This window comes from Pteronotus mesoamericanus, unplaced genomic scaffold (assembly GCF_021234165.1).
Source record: "Pteronotus mesoamericanus isolate MK-2021 breed Mesoamerican mustached bat unplaced genomic scaffold, CSHL_Meso_final contig_74, whole genome shotgun sequence".
NCBI classification, from domain to species: domain Eukaryota; kingdom Metazoa; phylum Chordata; class Mammalia; order Chiroptera; family Mormoopidae; genus Pteronotus; species Pteronotus mesoamericanus.
In genome coordinates, this window is record NW_026555247.1 from 6,932,605 (window position 1) to 6,950,156 (window position 17,552).

The 17,552-nt window shown below is 39.3% G+C and overlaps 1 protein-coding gene across 1 annotated transcript in view; it reads left to right on the forward strand.

The window, feature by feature from the left end:
• Nucleotides 1-3,409: 3,409 nt before the first annotated feature.
• The window catches only part of LAMA3 (laminin subunit alpha 3), a 254,462-nt gene continuing 240,319 nt past the window's right edge, over nucleotides 3,410-17,552 (forward strand). Inside the window, exon 1 of the mRNA XM_054583453.1 lies at nucleotides 3,410-3,737. Within this exon, the coding sequence (XP_054439428.1) occupies nucleotides 3,453-3,737 (285 nt within the window). The 5' untranslated portion in view covers nucleotides 3,410-3,452. The remainder of the gene's footprint in view (nucleotides 3,738-17,552) is intronic.

The following is a 17,552-nucleotide window of genomic DNA, read 5'->3' on the forward strand; positions in this document are numbered from 1 at the left end:
TTTCTTTCTCAATTTCTTTCAATTTCCTTTTGTTAAGTTAGATAGGACCACACTACCTCAGGCAGGACTATTCCAGGTAGTCTGAGGTGTTCATTTAGTTGATTTATTAAAATATGAAAGGTCCTATTAGGGTAAAGCAGTTAGTTTCATCACTGGAAAGTTAAAAATATAAAGACAAGCAAAAAGAAGAAAATAAACAAAATTCTCTTCTCTCCATCCCATGTACCCACTCTTGAACATCTTATTCATAGCTTTCAAGATCTCTTTGAGTCTGCTTTCACACACACACACTCACACTCTGTGCTTGAGCATGTGTGTTCATGCACATATTCATATATACTTTTTATATTTAATATATACAGGATCTGTCCAGAAGGAATCCAGCCATGTAATATGAAAAATGGAGACGTTTACTGAAAAAGATACAAGAAACATTATACATATGACAATGATGCCTCAGTCCCCTTCAAAGTAGGCACCTTGGGACCTCATACAGTTCTCCCAATTGCCATCAGCTGCCCTGATGTATTTTCCTGAATCTCACTCATGGCCTGAAATCTCTTCCCTTTCAAAGGTGATTTTAGTTTTGGGAGAAGCCAGAAGTCACAGGGCACCAAAATGGGTTATGGGGGCCTGAGTCACCTGGGTGATTTGATATTTCACCTGGGTGATTTGATGTTTCTGCAAGAGACATGATGCATGAGCCAGGGCGTTGTTGTGATGAAGTTGCCAATCACCAGTTGCCCATAGCTGTGGTCTTTTGAATCATTCTAATAGTTACCATGGAGAAATGTTCAAGTGTAATGCAAAATTTGACGCAGATTCATAGCTCTACTTGCTCAGTCATTTTGAATGTGATGGTCACACAGTGCACATGCTCACTCAATGGATCTACCACCCTCACTCACTAGTACAGTGAAGCTGTCATTGTTCACACATGTGCATTCCAGTCCGCTCTCCTGGGCTGCCAGGTTACATCGATGTCACAGAAACCATTCTCATTATATTAATAATGGCTGGACATTTTCTGGACAGATCTCATATTTCAATCCTGAAAAAATTCTCTTTAATAACAGCTCTATGAAGATATGATTCACATACCATAAATTTAGTTTTAAAGTGTATGATTCAATGGTTTTTAATATATTCACAGAATTATATTATGTCCCCCTACCAATTGCAGAACATTTTCATCACTCCAAAAAGAAGTTTCATATCCATTAGCAGTTACTCCCTATACAATTATTAACCTTTTGTATCTGGCTATTTCACTAATTTGCTGAAGCTGAACACAGCCTCTCACAACAATGCCAGCTTATACAATAATACAAATAGATTTTTAGAACACTCACTTAGAAGGGGAAGACTACAATGGGTCCCCCCACCAGAAAAATAATTCCTGGGTGTTTTTGGGAGGGTCCCCCCTCACATCTATACAATGTAATAGCATTCAGCCATAAAAATAAATGAAGTTCTGATACATTCTACAACATAGATGAAAATTAAAATAAATGGAAAGACATACTATGTTCATGGATTGGGAGATAATAGTTTAGATGGCAATATTCCCCAAACCCAAAAATTGCACTTGTTTTGTGAAATTTATTCTTAAGAATTTTATTCTTTTTATTTTATTGTAAATGGAATTACTCTAATTTCACTTTTTGGATTATTTATTGCTAGAGTTTAGAAATGCAATTAATTTTTGTACATATATGATTTTATAACTTTTTTATGTTAAAATATTGTGAACATCTAATGGAAGTATATATTTTCTATGTACACTTATATGATGTTATAGAATATAGAAGTATATAGGAAATATATACTTCCATAAGATTACTTTAATGACTTAGTAATATTTCACTATGTCAATATACCATAATTTATTTAATTACCTCTTTATTATCAGACATTTAGATTCTTTTTAACTTAAAGTTATAAATAGTTCTGATAACTACTTGCCATAAATATTTGCAAACTTCCTGAATTATTTCCTGTATAAGATATAAATCCCTGAAGTGGAATTGTTAGGGCAAAACAGATGTACGTTGGAGTCATTTGATAAGAACTGCAAAAATTGCCTTCCTGAAAGGTTATAAGGTTTCCACTTCTACCAAGGGTATGATACTTGATTCACTGACCTCTCTTCAACTTATAATTTTATTTAAAAACCTATTTGATAGTTTGAAAGGTGAACGATGAGTCTCATTGGTGCTTTGCTTGCGTTTCAATTTCCAGGAAGGTCATATAGCTTTTTATGTGTTTATTATCTTAAAGCTTATTTTCTGTGAATTGTGTCAAGTTTCTTAGCCATGAGTGTTCAGCTTTTCCTAATTGTTTCATAAAGGAGTTTACATATTAAAGTCATTAATCCGATGTCTTTTAATACTAAAAATTTCCTCCTCTGTCATTTACTTTCCATTTTTGTTTAGTTAAGGTGCTTTTAGATGTACACATTTTTATTTTTTAGGTCGTCATATATCAGTCTTTATGGTTTCCCCTTTTGGTGTTTTGCACCATGCTTCAAAGCTCCAGTCCTACTCCTCTGAGGCACTTCTGCTCATATGGCCAACAGCAATGACACTCTCCTTGAATTTCTTAGGCGGCCTGTGTGGAATCTGTATCTGTGAGCTGTTCCTGCATCCGAGACCCCGCCTTAGCCTCTATGGGAGTATCCTATACCCTGAGGTCACCCTGACAGCTCTAGTATTTCACACAATATCTCTCAGTTTATCTGTAAAATTTAGCATATTGGGCATCTGAAGGATTTCCTCCAGGGCATCTTTCCAGTTTGGCAAACTACAGCTTCCACTATTGGCTGTCTCTTAAATGTGTTCGTTCTGCCACTCACAATTCCCTATGAGCTCCTTTGCTCCTAGACTCGGTGTACGGCTGCAGTGCCACAGGTGCAGTGTTTTGACAGGACTTTGGACAACTGAGGCTTGTCTGGGAAATCACAATGTTTTTAAGTTCTGCGGGCAGTGGCTCTTTCTCTGTTGTCTCACCCAAATTCGCCGCAAGCCAGCTTGTCCCTTGTCTGAGGCTCGGAGCTGGCGTTTCTTGCTGGCCTGAGACCGTGAGTATCTAGAGAGGAGGGATATCTGATTCTGTTTTGGCCGTGGGAAGTTGGGGCTGTTCGGGCCCCTGGCTTGAGCCAACAGGGTGGGAGCCCGGGAACGCCTTTCGCCTTCCCCGCCCGCGGAGTTTGCCGCGCACGGAGCGCTTGCAGAGACGCCGTCTGCTGGCCCGAGGCTGGGCGCTGTCAGTTCCTGATCCCGCGGTGCCCGCTCCCGCCGCTGCAGATCCCGCAGGAGAGAAGCGGCCCCCACGTCGCGGGCTCCAGGGCTGCTCTCGCGGGTCGCGGGAGGACTGTGCCGTCTAGTCCGCGTGCCCTTCCACCCCGCAGCCCCTCGGCGGGCAGCCGAGGAGGGAGGGCCGTGCGCGGCGGGATGGCTGCGGCCGCGCGGGCTCGGGGCTGGGTACCGCGGCCGGTCCCGCTGCTGCCGCTCCTGCTGCGGCTCCTGCTGCCCGCCGTGTGCCTGGCCGCTCGGGAGTCCCCGGCCGCGGCCGGGCTCAGCCTGCATCCGCCCTACTTCAACCTGGCCGAGGCGGCGAGGATTTGGGCCACCGCCACCTGCGGGGAGCCAGAGCCCGGAGGCACGCGGCCCCGGCCAGAACTCTACTGCAAATTGGTAGGGGGGCCCACCGTCCCGGGCAGAGGCCACACTATCCAGGTGAGATCCGGGGAGAGAGTGTGGGGCGGCGGGGAACCGGGGACGGCTCCCTCTCCGCGCGGGTCAGCCGCAACCGGCGAAGGCATCGGGCCCTTTGCTTTGGGCGCTCGCGCTGGTGAACCCAGGCGACCGGGAAGGGCTCCCTCAACTCCCGTGCGGGCTGGCGAGGCCGGGAGGCGCGCGCGTTGTTCCGCGAGTGATCCTTCGGGAGCATTGCCCTGGCCAACGCGCTGCCGGAGGCGGGAATGGGTAAAGCGCGCCAGGTGAATGGAGGCTGAGGTCAGGCGTGGGCGAGCAGAGGAGAAGGTCCGAAGCTGCACTCTAGGAATGCAGGGGACTGTCGTCCAGATCTGACTCCGTCCTTCAGCCAGGTAGCACCTGCCAGGCTCAACTTGAGTCCCCTTGGGCGTCACTGGCGTCCCTCCTTCCAGGCACTTCATGTCCCCTACTTTATTCCGAGAAGTTGCGTGGTGTATTTTAAGAGAGAACTTTCAGGTTTTATCAGTAGTATCACTCCGATGTCAATGAAAAGATGCACTTCACTCCACTGCCTGAAGTGCCTCCTCCTAGAGTCACTGAAGCAAATAAGGCTTGAGATAGATCGAGCGCTCAGGGTCTGCTCACCGCAAACGCCAGGTTTAAATGATGAAGTTTATGATGTTTAATGAGCATGTGAATGAAGGTGTGCCAGGTCTTTACACAAGATCTTAACGACCGCGCTGGGAGCTGGGTCCGGTGAGCAGGTTAAGAAAGGTGCCTCATGAAGTAGGACATCTGGATTTGAACCCAGTCCTGACTCCAGAAGCCGCTTTACACTAAGCCATAATTGCTCTCTTCAGCTGCTTGGAATTACTGCAGAGGAATAGGAAAAGTGTGGCCGGAAGAGGGAGTAATTTTGGAGCTTGGCTCCAAAAGTGAAAGATTATCCCTGAAGAGTTTTAGAAACTCTTTTGGCTATGTGCTTGCATAAATGACAAGTTGGGGAACGTGCAGTGCCAATACATGCTTAGTTATTTATAAATTATATGTATGTGTTACTTTAATATATTATGTATACTTAAAACTTGCAAATGTTGAAATTTAAAAGAAAAATAATGATGAAAATACTTTTCATTTTATTTATTAAAAGACCAAAATAATTTTGCTTTCTCTGAATATTTTATTTGTGATTGTGTATAACTGTAAACATACAAATATACAGAAGTAATGAATAACGTCTGTAATTATTTTTGACATGTTTAATTTAGCACCTATGAAACAATTCAAAGTTGTTTTATATTAAGACTTGAATTTAGTGATCTTCACAGCTGAAAAGATATCTCAAAAAATACGTAGATTCAAATGGAAGAACTGCATTGGCTGAGCTCCAGAACCAACTACAAAGTTTGTGAAGTCCAATGCAAAATGAAAATGCAGAACCTCTTGTTAAAAAATTAAGAATTTCAAGATGGTGATGACAGAGCATGAAACTAAGTGAGGGGACTTCCTAAGAGTGGGACCTTGTATGACTACACAGTTTTCATGCTCTCTGAGTTCACTAAATCATGGCACTCATATATCTGCCCCATCCTTCAATTATTCTAAAATCTTTTAAAGTAGAAACTTGGCCAGTAAATGTTTGCTTTTCAAGTGGCATTCAATACTTCTTGGAAGGAAGGTGTTGCATTTTAATGTTTGAAACAATAGATTCAAAACATGCTGCAAATGCTCTTTTGGAAAATATTAGAATGGGTTAGAAAGTTCTGTTTCCGTGTTTTAAAAATGTGCAATTATGAGAACTTTTAGAGTAATTGATCCATATTTTTAGCAATAAAAGATGAAACATTTCCAAACATATATTTTTTCAAAACTGCTTTTTCCAAAGTTACATTTTTAAAGAACAGTATTTACTTTTTTATGCACTGTTAAAACAACTTTGATTTTTGACAGAACAAAAATGCCTCTATTGTTTTGTAAATATTCATCAGGTAGCATATTACTGGCAGCCATTTTCATCCCAGAAAAAGTCAGCAAATTTGGAATTTTTGTGAAAAAAAAGTGTAACTTGTCTTTAAATTTAAAAGGTCTTCAAGTAATTTACCATGAGATAACCAGTGAACCTGTGTAGTCAAAAGAATTTCTTGGTCACTCCCCATTTCCACACAAGATCACAACCATGCTGCTACTCAGGAGAATAGAATCCCTGTGTCCACTTACCTGGGCACCGATAAGCTTTGAGTGTCATGGTCAGATGATAGCCTGGTGGGACCACTTCTCTCCCCTTGGACAGACATTCAGGATCATTGGTGACTTGTGATCAGCTGACTTGTGGACTGAGTGAAGATCCCTAAGCAATATGTATATTAAATATTAGTAAGATTAAATTTCTTATTTTTAAGTAAGATAGTGTAAAGGGAACTCAATGTTTGCTTCTTACACCCACTGGATTGCCTGGCACACTCAACTTTGGAGAGAACTGTTCTAATTATGGGGAGAGTAGAGGCAAGGAGAAGGAAGAAACTGAAGAAAAGTTCAATTGACTCCTCTCCTCCAGACCTGCCTAGGAATGAACCATCCCTTTTCCCCCAACTGGTATTTTTATTGTGTCCATAGTTTGATAGGCCCAGAAAAGTCATGTTTCCTGTTCTTGATTGAATTTCCAGAATAGGTCATTAAACCTGGGTTTAAAGTCCTAGATAGAGTAGGAAGTGACTGTGTTTCTAGGCCAGGGTGTAGCGTGTAGGAAAAAAAGTGCTATCAGGGATTAAATTTTGTGTTTCCCTGAAAATGAGAGGTGAACAAAAACTCGCTGAACAGTCCTTTCTGCTTTCAGAGGTGAGGGCTTGGGAAGAGGCGCTGGTTGTTGACGTGAGAGGTTCTCATATAATGAGAAGTGTGTCAGAGACCAGAAGGGGAAGCTGAGTTCCAGAGGCCAGACTGTTAAACACTGTGATAGCCCAGTTTTGGCAGCTCGTACAGACCTGCCCTTCAGAGAAGTGAGGGGTGGTGGGTGGTGGGTGATGAGTGGGCGAAGGGAGGAGAGATTATGATTAATCAATTGGTTGTGCCCGATGATGGTAGTCTTGAGTCTGCTCAAGGTGGGAAATGAAGAAGAGTTAACTAAAATAGTTCTATTTCTTTGAATTTCCTAAAAGTAAGTCTTTGGAGACAGCCAGGATTGAGAATTTCAGTCAGAAGGATTTTGCAAAATATATCAAAAATGAATAAAATCAAATCTTAGACTAAAACCGGAGTTTATGGTCCCTAGTCTATAACAATGCTGATACTTAAATGGTAGCATGTGTCAATAGGCAGGGTGTTTTGAAAGTCTCAATTTTGTTTGGTGTGTGAAAAATATTCACTGTGTTTCTCTGGACTTAATATTCATTAAATAAGATTTTATATACCTGTTACTGCTCAGAGATTAAGTTTTTGGTGTTAAAGAGCTTTTAATTGAGGGATCCTGTCTGTCTGGTTTACATCTTTATCTCCAGTGCTTAGCACAAAGCCTGGGACAATATAGGCGCTCAGAAAACATTGAATGAAAGGATGGTAGAATGAAGGTACAGTTTAAGGCTGTAAAGAAGTGGCAGCCTGTATCTAAAAAATACTCTTGTGTTTTGTTTAGCTTGTCACAAAACACTATACTCACAAGGAATGAAATGCACACAGCTATCAAACATACGGTCTTGATTTTATCCATTGACAGTTCAACACATCTTTTACATGTTCCTTAATTACATTTTGCTGTGTGTGTAGGAAGGTGTATCTAACCTGAACCATACTGATGGAGAAGCACACACACACACATGAGTTATGGCTAGGAGTGAGTGCTTGCCACAAAGCGGGCTCACTTGTGTCTGTGTAACTTGGACTAATGGCCATAAACAGGAAACTCAGCTTCACTAAGGTTCTGTTTATAGGACTATCATGAAAGAGAACCATTTGTTAACTTCAACAAGGCCTTTTCCTTTGTGAAGATGATGTGAAGATCTTGGGCAAGGACTGGGAAATCTGACTTTTACTATGTCCATTGATATATGTGTAACAATGATTAACAATGAGTTATTTTGAGATTTCAGGCTAATGACTTACAGTCATCAATTTAAGGATGAGTGATTCTTTTTTAAAAATAATTTTCCTAATATTTGTTCTGTGTCTGTGAACATTAGCCATGCGTTAGCAATGAAAGTTTATGTACAAATCATCTGAAGTAGGCAAACATAAATGTTTTCCTTTGAAAAGCCAAATTCATTCATCAGTGAAGAAATGTGGTTCCACATACCAGAATCTCAGCCCTTTGCTCCTCAACCAATCACAGGCTACTGGAGCTCAAGGCCCTTCAGGGTTGGTGGGGAATAGTTGGAATGGGAATGTTCAGTCCTTGAAGTGCAAGATTCTGCTGGGTTGGCCAAAAAGTCTATTTAGTTTATTCCGTAAAATAAAAGACTGTTTTCCATTTTCATCAATAACTTTATTGATTTGGATATTTTGAGTATATTGGCTATCCTCTCTGTGGTATAATGCTGACTGTTCTCAGTTAATATTTTGATTTGATCACTATCAACTTCATCTGGTCTACCAGACTGTGGAGCATCATCCAGTGAGGAATCTCTAGCATGAAGCTTCTCAAACTAGTTTTGACACAACCAATCAGTTACAGTACCATCTCCATATACTACACAAATCTTCTTTTGTGTTTCAGTTGCATTTTTATCTTTCTTGAAATAATAAAGCATAACATGCCGAAAATGTTGCTTATTTTCTTCCATCTTCAATATTAAAATGGCTTTACAAAAATTCACCAATTTTGAAAAGTTTTTAAAAAAATGCATGCTGCTATGACAGCTGTCACAAGACAATCTAACAAAATTGTTTCCAATGAAGATAAAGACAACTAAGTGCTACTAGAGCCAACTTACAGAAAAAAAACGAATTTTGGGCCAACCCAATACTTCATGCTCTGAATTACCTGTGACATTGAATGTGGATTATTTAATATGAGAAAAATAAATATACAGTCATAGGAAAAGAAGAGGACAAAACATTATTAATTTCAGCCCCTTATAAAAAGCTGGTACCTAAATTGGTGCAGAAAGATAGCTGTGTGTTTTACGTCTTTAGTGCACATATGAATGTGAAAAACTACATGTTTTCTACACATCCTTTTATTTTACCAAAACTACTTTAAAACATGTGAGTTATTTTAAACAGCTTTAGTTGAGGCATAATTTAAATACCATAACATGCATCCACTGTATGTGTAAATTCAATAATTTTCGGTAAATTTATAGAGTTGTGCAGGTAACACCAGAATCTCATTTTAGAATGTTTTCTTCAGCCTCAAAAGTTCTCTTGTGCCTGTGCAATCAATCTCTGGATGTATCTCCGCTGGGCTGATTTCTGTCTCAAAAGATCTGCCATTTCTGGAAATTCATATAAATGGCGCAATGCAACATATATTGTCTTTTGTGTCTGATTTCTCTCAGCATAATGATTTTGAAGTTCATTCATATTATTGCATGAGTTAGTAGTTTGTTTGTTTTTATTGTAGAAAATAGTATTCCATTGTGTGGCTTTATCTAATTTTTCTTTATCCATTCACTAGTTGATGGATATTCGCACTGTTTCTAGGTTTTGGCTGTTAGCAATGCTGCTATGAATATTCACAAACAAATCTTTGTGTGGACATATGTTTTCAGTTTTCTTGGGTAGATTCCTACAAGTCATTGCTAGATCACATAGTAAGTTTACGTTTAAGTTTTTGAGAAACCGTCATTATTCAAAGTGGGGTATTGATGTTTCCAACTATCATTGTAGAACTGTTTCTTCCTTCAAGTCTCTCAAATTCTTCTCCCCATACACTTGAGGCTCTTTTGTTTGGTGCAGCTATATTTAAATTGTTATATCTTCTTAATGAATTGGGTCTTTTATCAATGTGTAATGTCCATCTTTATCTTTTATAACAATTTTTGACTTAAAGTCTGAACTATACCCTTTCTGATTCTCTATTTTGTCTGACACTAGTATAGCCACCCCAGTTCTCCTTTGGTTCCTATTTTCATGTAAAACTGTTTCTTGTCCTTTCACTTCCAATTTATTCATGTCTTTGGATCTAAAGTGAATCATTTGCAGACAGCATATATTTGGATCATTTTTAAAAATCCATTCTTCCAATCTCTGCCTTTTAATTGGTAAGTCTAATCTGTTTACATTTAAAGTGATGACTGATAAGGAAGGGCTTACTTCTGTCATTTTGATATTTGTTTTCTCTATGTCTTATTTTTTTTATTCCCTCAATTCCTCTAGTACTGTCTTTCTTTGTATTTAATTTCTTCTTCTAATGTATCATATTGATCTCTTTTTTTAAGTATATTTTTTGTTATTTTCTTAGTGGTTACTCTGGGGATTACAATTAACCTCCTAAATGTAATATAATCATGGTCTTTTAAATAGTGCAGAAAAAATACAATAATGTTGACCTTTATATTTATCTAAATGGTTAGCTCTGCTGGTATTCTTTATTTCTCCATATGGCTTTGAGTTACTACTTACTGTCTGGTGTCCTTTTATTTTAATTCAAAGGACTGACCTTAGCATTTCTCATAGGTCAGGTCTACCAGCAACAAACTTCTTCAGCTTTTGCTTCTCTGGGAATGTTCTGATTTCTCCTTAATTTTTGAAGGATATTTTACCACTTGGAGAATGCTTCTTTTAAAAAAATTTTTCAATTACAGTTTACATTCAGCATTCTTTTGTATTCATTTCAGGTATATAGAATAATGGTTAGACAATCATATACTTTACAAAATATTCCCCCTGATATTTTCATTACCAACCTGGACCATACATAGTTAATACAGCATTATCGACTGTATTCCCTGTGCTGTACTTTACATCCCTGTGACTATTTAATTACTACCAAGTTGTACTTCTTAATCCCTTCACCTTTTTCATCCAGTGCCCTAACCCTCCTCCCCTCTGCCAACCATCAGTCTGTTTTCTGTATCTATGAGTCTGTTTCAATTTTGTTTAGTTTTTTCTTTTGATTTCACATATAAGTGAAGTCATTTGGTATTTGTCTTTCTCTGACTGACTTATTTCACTTAGCATAATACCCTCTAGGTCCATCCATAGTGTCACAAATAGTTAAGATTTCATTCTTACCACTTATAGAATTCCTGACTGATTTGTTTTCTTTCAGCACTTTAAATGTCATCTCTTGCCCTTGCCAGTTTGGCTCAGTTGGTGGGAGTGTCATCATGTAACTGAAGGGTTGCAGATTTGATTCCCCATCCAGCCACAAACTTAGGTTGTGGGTTCAATCCCCTGTCTCTGGACATGGGTGGGTTCCTGCAACCCCCAGTCTAGATGCCTATGATCCCTGATCTGTGTGCAAATCCCTGGTCTGGGCACATACAGAAGGCAACCAATTGATACTTCTCTCTTGCGTGGATATTTCTCTCTCTCCTTTCTTCTCTCTCTAAAAGCAATGGAAAAAATGTCCTTGGATGAGGATAAATAAATGTCATCTCACTGCCTCTGGCTTTCATGGTTCCAGTGAAAAATAGGCTGTTAATTTTATTGAGGATCCCTTGTATGTAATGAATTGCTTCTCTCTTGCTATTACACAATTTTCTCTTTGTCTTTTGACAGTTTGATTATAATGTGTCTTAGTGCAGATCTCTTTGAGTTTACCCATCTTGGATCTTGATGAATTTCTTGGATGTGTAAATTCATGTCCTTCATCGAATTTGGAAAGTTTCAACCATTATTTCCTCAAATACCTTCTCGTTCTCTTTCTCTGTCTTCTCTCCTTCTGAGACTCTTATAATGTGTGTTTTTGTCCATTTTATTTTGTCCCACAGGTCCTGGGGGCTTTGTTTCTTTTTCTTTATTCTTTTTTTCTTTATCCTCCTCAAGCAGGATAATTTCAATGGACTTATCTTCAAGTTCACTGCTTATAGGTTGTTGTAGGTTTTTTAATAGATTAAAGAGTTCTGAAAAATGTTATCCTGACAGTTTTTGCCAGATTAATTTTTGCTTCAGTGGAGGAACAGATCCTTGAAGCTCCCTCCTCTGCCACTTCCAGTGATACTCCCACATTAAAAAAAAAGTGTTTCGTTACTTTCTGGTACCACAAGATGTTCCAGAGTCATTTTTATATACTTTGGTCTGGCCTTGGAGCCAACTATTTTTCCAAGGAGGGCTGTTTTTGTTTTTTTGTTGTTGTTGTTTTTTAAATTAATTAAATGTAGTATAACAAAGATGTTGGTATGGGCTGTGCTCATTTGTTACTGGCATGTCATTGCTTACAGGCTCTTTTGGTGGACAGAGCTAGGAAGTATTTCTATACCTACTAATTCCTGTATGCATACACATCTACGTTAGAAATGCAGTTGATTTTTGAATATTGATCTTGTATTCTATGACCTTGCTCTAGTTTTTTTTGTAAATTCTTTAGAATTTTCTACATGCAGCATTACATGTATTTATTTTTTTGCCACTTTGTGTGACTTCATTTTTTTTTTTACTTATTCATTGATTCACGAACATTTATTAAGTGGCTCTTACATGCCTGGCACCATGTTAGATGATCCAGGCATAACCTTTCTGTACATGACTAATTTATTTATAGCCTAATTTTCTTTACAGGCCAGGTAAACTCCTATGAGGGAAAATACAATATCACCTCATTGTCCATATTATCAAACCATTCTCACTTAGAGGTGGAGAAGGCTGACTCTGCAATCATGTAGACCTGAGTTTGAATTCTAACTCTACCAGCTCTCCGACCTTAGAAAGTTGCATAATCTCAGTGTCCTCATATATAAAACAGGATTAATAATAATGTCTATCTCACAGGTTCATTGGGAGGATAAAAATCACATAGTATATTTCTTGGCACATAGTGCTCAATTCACAGAGTGAAAAAAATTCTTAGGTAAGACTTCTGAAGTGGTAAGCTACAAAAATGATTTGTCATAATAGTTATTTGAAATCTTTGAGTAAAAATTCTTTTAATAATTAAATGTACATTATATACTGAACATACTCGGCATGTTAAATAATCTACAGATATAAAGACTTCCTTAGCCTTCTATGAAATAGCAAGGTTAAATTGTTCTGATACTATGTTAATAACTAGTTTAGATATTATTTATGTAGAGACACATTTCTTATCAGCTATAGTAACCTTCTTTGTAAGGAGGTATTAACTTTTTAAGGTTAATTTTGGCAATAATATATATTCTTCCAGATCAAAAATTTATATCTGGGTGAGATTTAGACTTTCATGAAACCTATATTAACTCTTGCTCATCATTCTGGAATCATTTGCCTAGTGAGGAAAGGATTTATTACATGGTACCTCACTGATCTCAGTCAATGGGACTGCCTATGATTGTGCTGTATACATGTGTTCCCGGCCAAGGGGCAAGTGGAGGCTGAAATCCAGCCTAGGCAAGGCTGTATCTGCACAGAAGTAGGGAGCCTTTTTCTGCTTCACAGAATAAAGCTGTTTGTATGAGCTAGCAGGGCCTTTATTAGATCCCTCATGCCAACAGGGTGGAACCTGCCCTGAGGAAAGCCAACTCATTGAGTCCCACGTGTCTTGCCAGTTTCTCAATATCATAAGCATATTGTTTTCTCTCAGTGGTTTTCCCATCCTAGATGCTCAGAAAACAAATGTGGAATAATAAATGACTAGTAGCTAGAGAAAAATAGGGTTTACATTAGATTATCTATACACATCTTAACTGTGGAAAGTGGGGAAAAGAAGTAATTCTCCATTACTTTAAAGTTGCACTGTATACTGTACATACTGTGTATAGGAGTAATACCAAATAAGGGAGGTAAAGTGGCAAAAAGGGAGAACAGCCTAGTAATCAGGGAACTTGCTCCCCTGCTTAGTGCAGGGTATTAATTTAACACACACTTATAACGCTGATGTTTGGCACTATTCTTAAGTACCTTACATATACTGACTTCTTAAACCTCATAACAATTTATGAAAGAGGTACTCTGAGCATGTCCATTTTATTTTTTAAGTATATTTTATTGATTATGCTATTATAGTTGTCTCATTTTCCCCCCTTTATTTCACTCCCCCTCATTAGTTCATGTCCACGGGTTGTACATATAAGTCTTTTGGCTTCTCTATTTCCTATACTATTCTTAACTTCCCTTTGCCTATTTTGTACCTACCAATTATGCTTCTTATTCCCCATACCTTTTCCCCCATTCTCTTCCCTCCCCCTCCCTGCTGATATCCTTCCATGTGATCTCCATTTCTGTGATTCTGTCCCTGTTTTAGTTGTTTGCTTAGTTTGTTTTTGTTTTTGTGTTCAGTTGTTGATAGTTGTGAGTTTGTCATTTTACTGTTCATAGTTTCTAATTTTCTTCTTTTTCTTAGATAAGTCCCTTTAACATTTCATATAATAAGGGCTTGGTGATGATGAACTCCTTTAACTTGACTCTATCTGGGAAACACTTTATCTGCCTTTCCATTCTAAATGATAGCTTTTCTGGATAGAGTAATCTTGGATGTAGGTGCTTGCCTGTCATGACTTTGAATACTTCTTGCCAGACCCTTTTTGCCTGTAAGGTTTCTTTGGAGAAATCAGCTGATAGTATTATGGGAACTCCCTTATAGGTAACTCTTTTTCTCTTGTTGCTTTTAAGATTCTCTCCTTATCTTCAATCTTGGGTAATTTAATTATGATTAGTCTTGGTGTGTTCCTCCTTGGGTCCAACTTCTTTGGGATTCTCTGAGCTTCCTGGACTTGCATGTCTATTTCCTTCACCAGGTTGGGGAAGTTTTCCTTCATTATTTTTTGGAATAAGTTTTCAGTTTCTTGCTCTTCCTCTTCTGGCACCCATATGATTAGGATGTTGGATGTTGTCCCAGAGGTTCCTAAGCCGCTCCTAATTTTTGAATTCTTGTTTGTTCATTTTGTTCTTGTTTAATGTTTATTTCTTCCTTCTGTTCCAAATTGTTGATTTGAGTCCTAGTTTCCTTCCCTTTACTGTTGATTCTCTGCATATTTTTCTTTATTTCACTTTGCACAGCCTTCACTTTTTCCTCCATTTTGTGTCTATACTCATTCATTTCTGTGAGCATCCTGATTACCAGTGTTTTGAACTCTGCATCTGATAAGTTGTCTATCTCATTATCACTTAGTTTTTTCTGGAGTTTTGATCTGTTCTTTCATTTGGGCCATATTTCTTTGTCTTGGTGCACTTGTTACATTGTAAGAGATGGAGCTTTAGGTATTTGCCAGAGTGGAGCAATCAACTTTGCTGCATTGTGGCACAGTATGTGGGGGAAGGGTTAGAGAGGGAACAATGCCACTTGCTGGGCTCTCACCCCACTTTCAGTCACTCCCCCTACTACTCACAAATGAATTGCGCCCTTCTGGTGCTGATTCCTGGGTGGGTGTGTTTGTACACATTCTAGGATTTTGTGGGCCCCTCTAACTCTCCTGTGAGACTGGCAGTTTCTCCTGCTGCCACTACCCCCACAGGTTTTTACAGCCAGAGGTTTTGAGACTTTATTTCCCCATGCTGGAACCCTGGGTTGTGCAGTCTGTCGCACTCTGCAGTTGTTTCTCCCGGTTTATCTGCACACAAATGTGGGACTGCCCGATCTGCCAGCCTCTGTCTTGCTGCACATCCTCTCTGCCCCAGCTGCCTGTTTCCTCCCCTCCTACCAGTCTGGATGAATGTTTCTTCTTTAACTCCTTGGTTTTTGGACTTACATACAGTTTTCTGGTAGTTATGGTTGTTTTTTGTTTTTAAATTGCTTGTTGTCCTTTTTTTTGGTTGTGTGAGGAAGCAAAGCGTATCTACCCACTCTTCCATTTTGGCCGGAAGTCCCGAGCATGTTCATTTTAAATATAAAGAAACTGAAGCATGTAGAGGAGGTTAAGTGATTTTTCAAGATCACACAGGTAGGATGTAGAAAAGCCAGGTGCTCTAGCTGCCGAGTTCACATTCTTACCCGCTGTGCTATGCTGCCTCTGCCACGCTAACTACTCCTCCCTCGAGAGTTCCAGCCAAATTTTTCACCACCTCACTAATTTCATTTATCCCCTTGGAGCCATTTATTTTCATGTCTGTATCCTTATTAGATCATGAGCTGAGGGTGGGGCCACCTTTTCCTGCTCACATCTGTTTCCCCTGTGGCAGCTTGTCATAGATGCTACATAGTGCTTTTTGAAGAAACATTCAAAGGGCAGCACCGTCATAGAATTTTCCTACTACACCAACACTTTGTTGGAGGTGCTGTTCAACAAAACAAATACCTGAATTTCATCAACCTGACTTTGGATGTGTTGAATTTCAAAGTAAAGGTCTCTGATGCAGTGGCTAAGACCAATGGCTAGGACTTGGCCACCTGAGCTGGAAGAGGCAAGGAAGGATCCTTTCTCAACAGGTTTCAGAGGGAGCATGGTCCTGCCGATAGCTTGGTTTCAGACTCTGAGCTTCCAGACCTGTGGGACAATACATTTCTGTCCTAAGCTACCCAGTTGGTGGTATTTTGTTTTTGTAGCCCTAGGAGACTACTACTGTACAGTAACTATTTTACTCTGTTCAGACTGCCATAACAAAATACTATACACTGGGAAGGTTATAAACAACAGGAATTTATTCTCACAGTTCTGGAGGTTGGCAAATCAAGGTAAGGGCAGGTTCAGTGTCTGAGGATCCACCTTTTAGACTGGAGTCTTTTTGCATGTCCTCACATCATGGAAGAGATGAGGCATCTCTTTGGGACCCCCTTCATAAGAGCACAAATTTCATTCATGCAAGTGGAGCCCTTAATCTAACACCATCATCTAGGTGGTTAGGTCTTAACCTATGAATTGTTTTTGTGGTGGAAGGGAGACACAAATATTTAGTCCACAGCAGTAACTTGAGCTTTCAATCAGATATGCAATTTCTTAGTCAGTCAGTATTTATTGACCACTCAGTGAGGGAATACTACCTATATGTGGCAGAGAGAGGATGGGAACACTGCATGAGGTTCTCTGGGTGGTTGTAGGGTCTCTGTTTTTGAGACTTTGCAGTCTGATAGCCCAAAATGTAGTCCCTAAAGACAATGGGGAGAGCTCTTGGCTGAACAAGTATTTAGTGATCATCACGTTGAGTCATCCTTACAAATGAAGAACATATCAAGGGGGCATAAAGTAAGGATGGTGGCAGTTTGGGGATGATGGGTACCCATGAACCTTGGATCCCTTTTTTGTGCGGAGCCAATGGTAAGGTGATCCCTTCACTAGTGAGGACTCAGGGCTGCATCGGGAGAGGACAGAGTGAGATAGTAAAATGAAAAGTCTGATTCTGTATGTCTCAGGATTGGCTATGCGGAGACTAAATATTGCTGAGGATTTGGATGCAGAAGAGACATTGGTGGCAAAGATTCCCTTTATGGAATTTGCATAGCGATTTGATGAGAACACAAAAATAGCAGGTTTTCAATTTTCCTACATGTTTCATCTGTTTCCACGCAGCTTTCCTATTTCATCACTAGAGCTGATCATTTAATGTATCTTTAAAGTGACATAGATTTTGAATGTTTTTAACGAACCAGAAAAATTAGCAGAAAATGCTGGGAAACTTCATTGGGAAAATCTCTTCATAAAATTGCCATAAACTGGTTGGTTTTTCTTTTTCTGTTATATTTCATTATACTTTAGTTCAACTTAACACACTTTTAAATAAAAATACAGTTATTGAAATCATTCCTTCTAATAGAAATGCTAAGATCTGAGGAGTCTCATGGGGGACGCGGCCGCCCCACATCAGCCTGTGCATGGTGAACAGGGTGAGTGC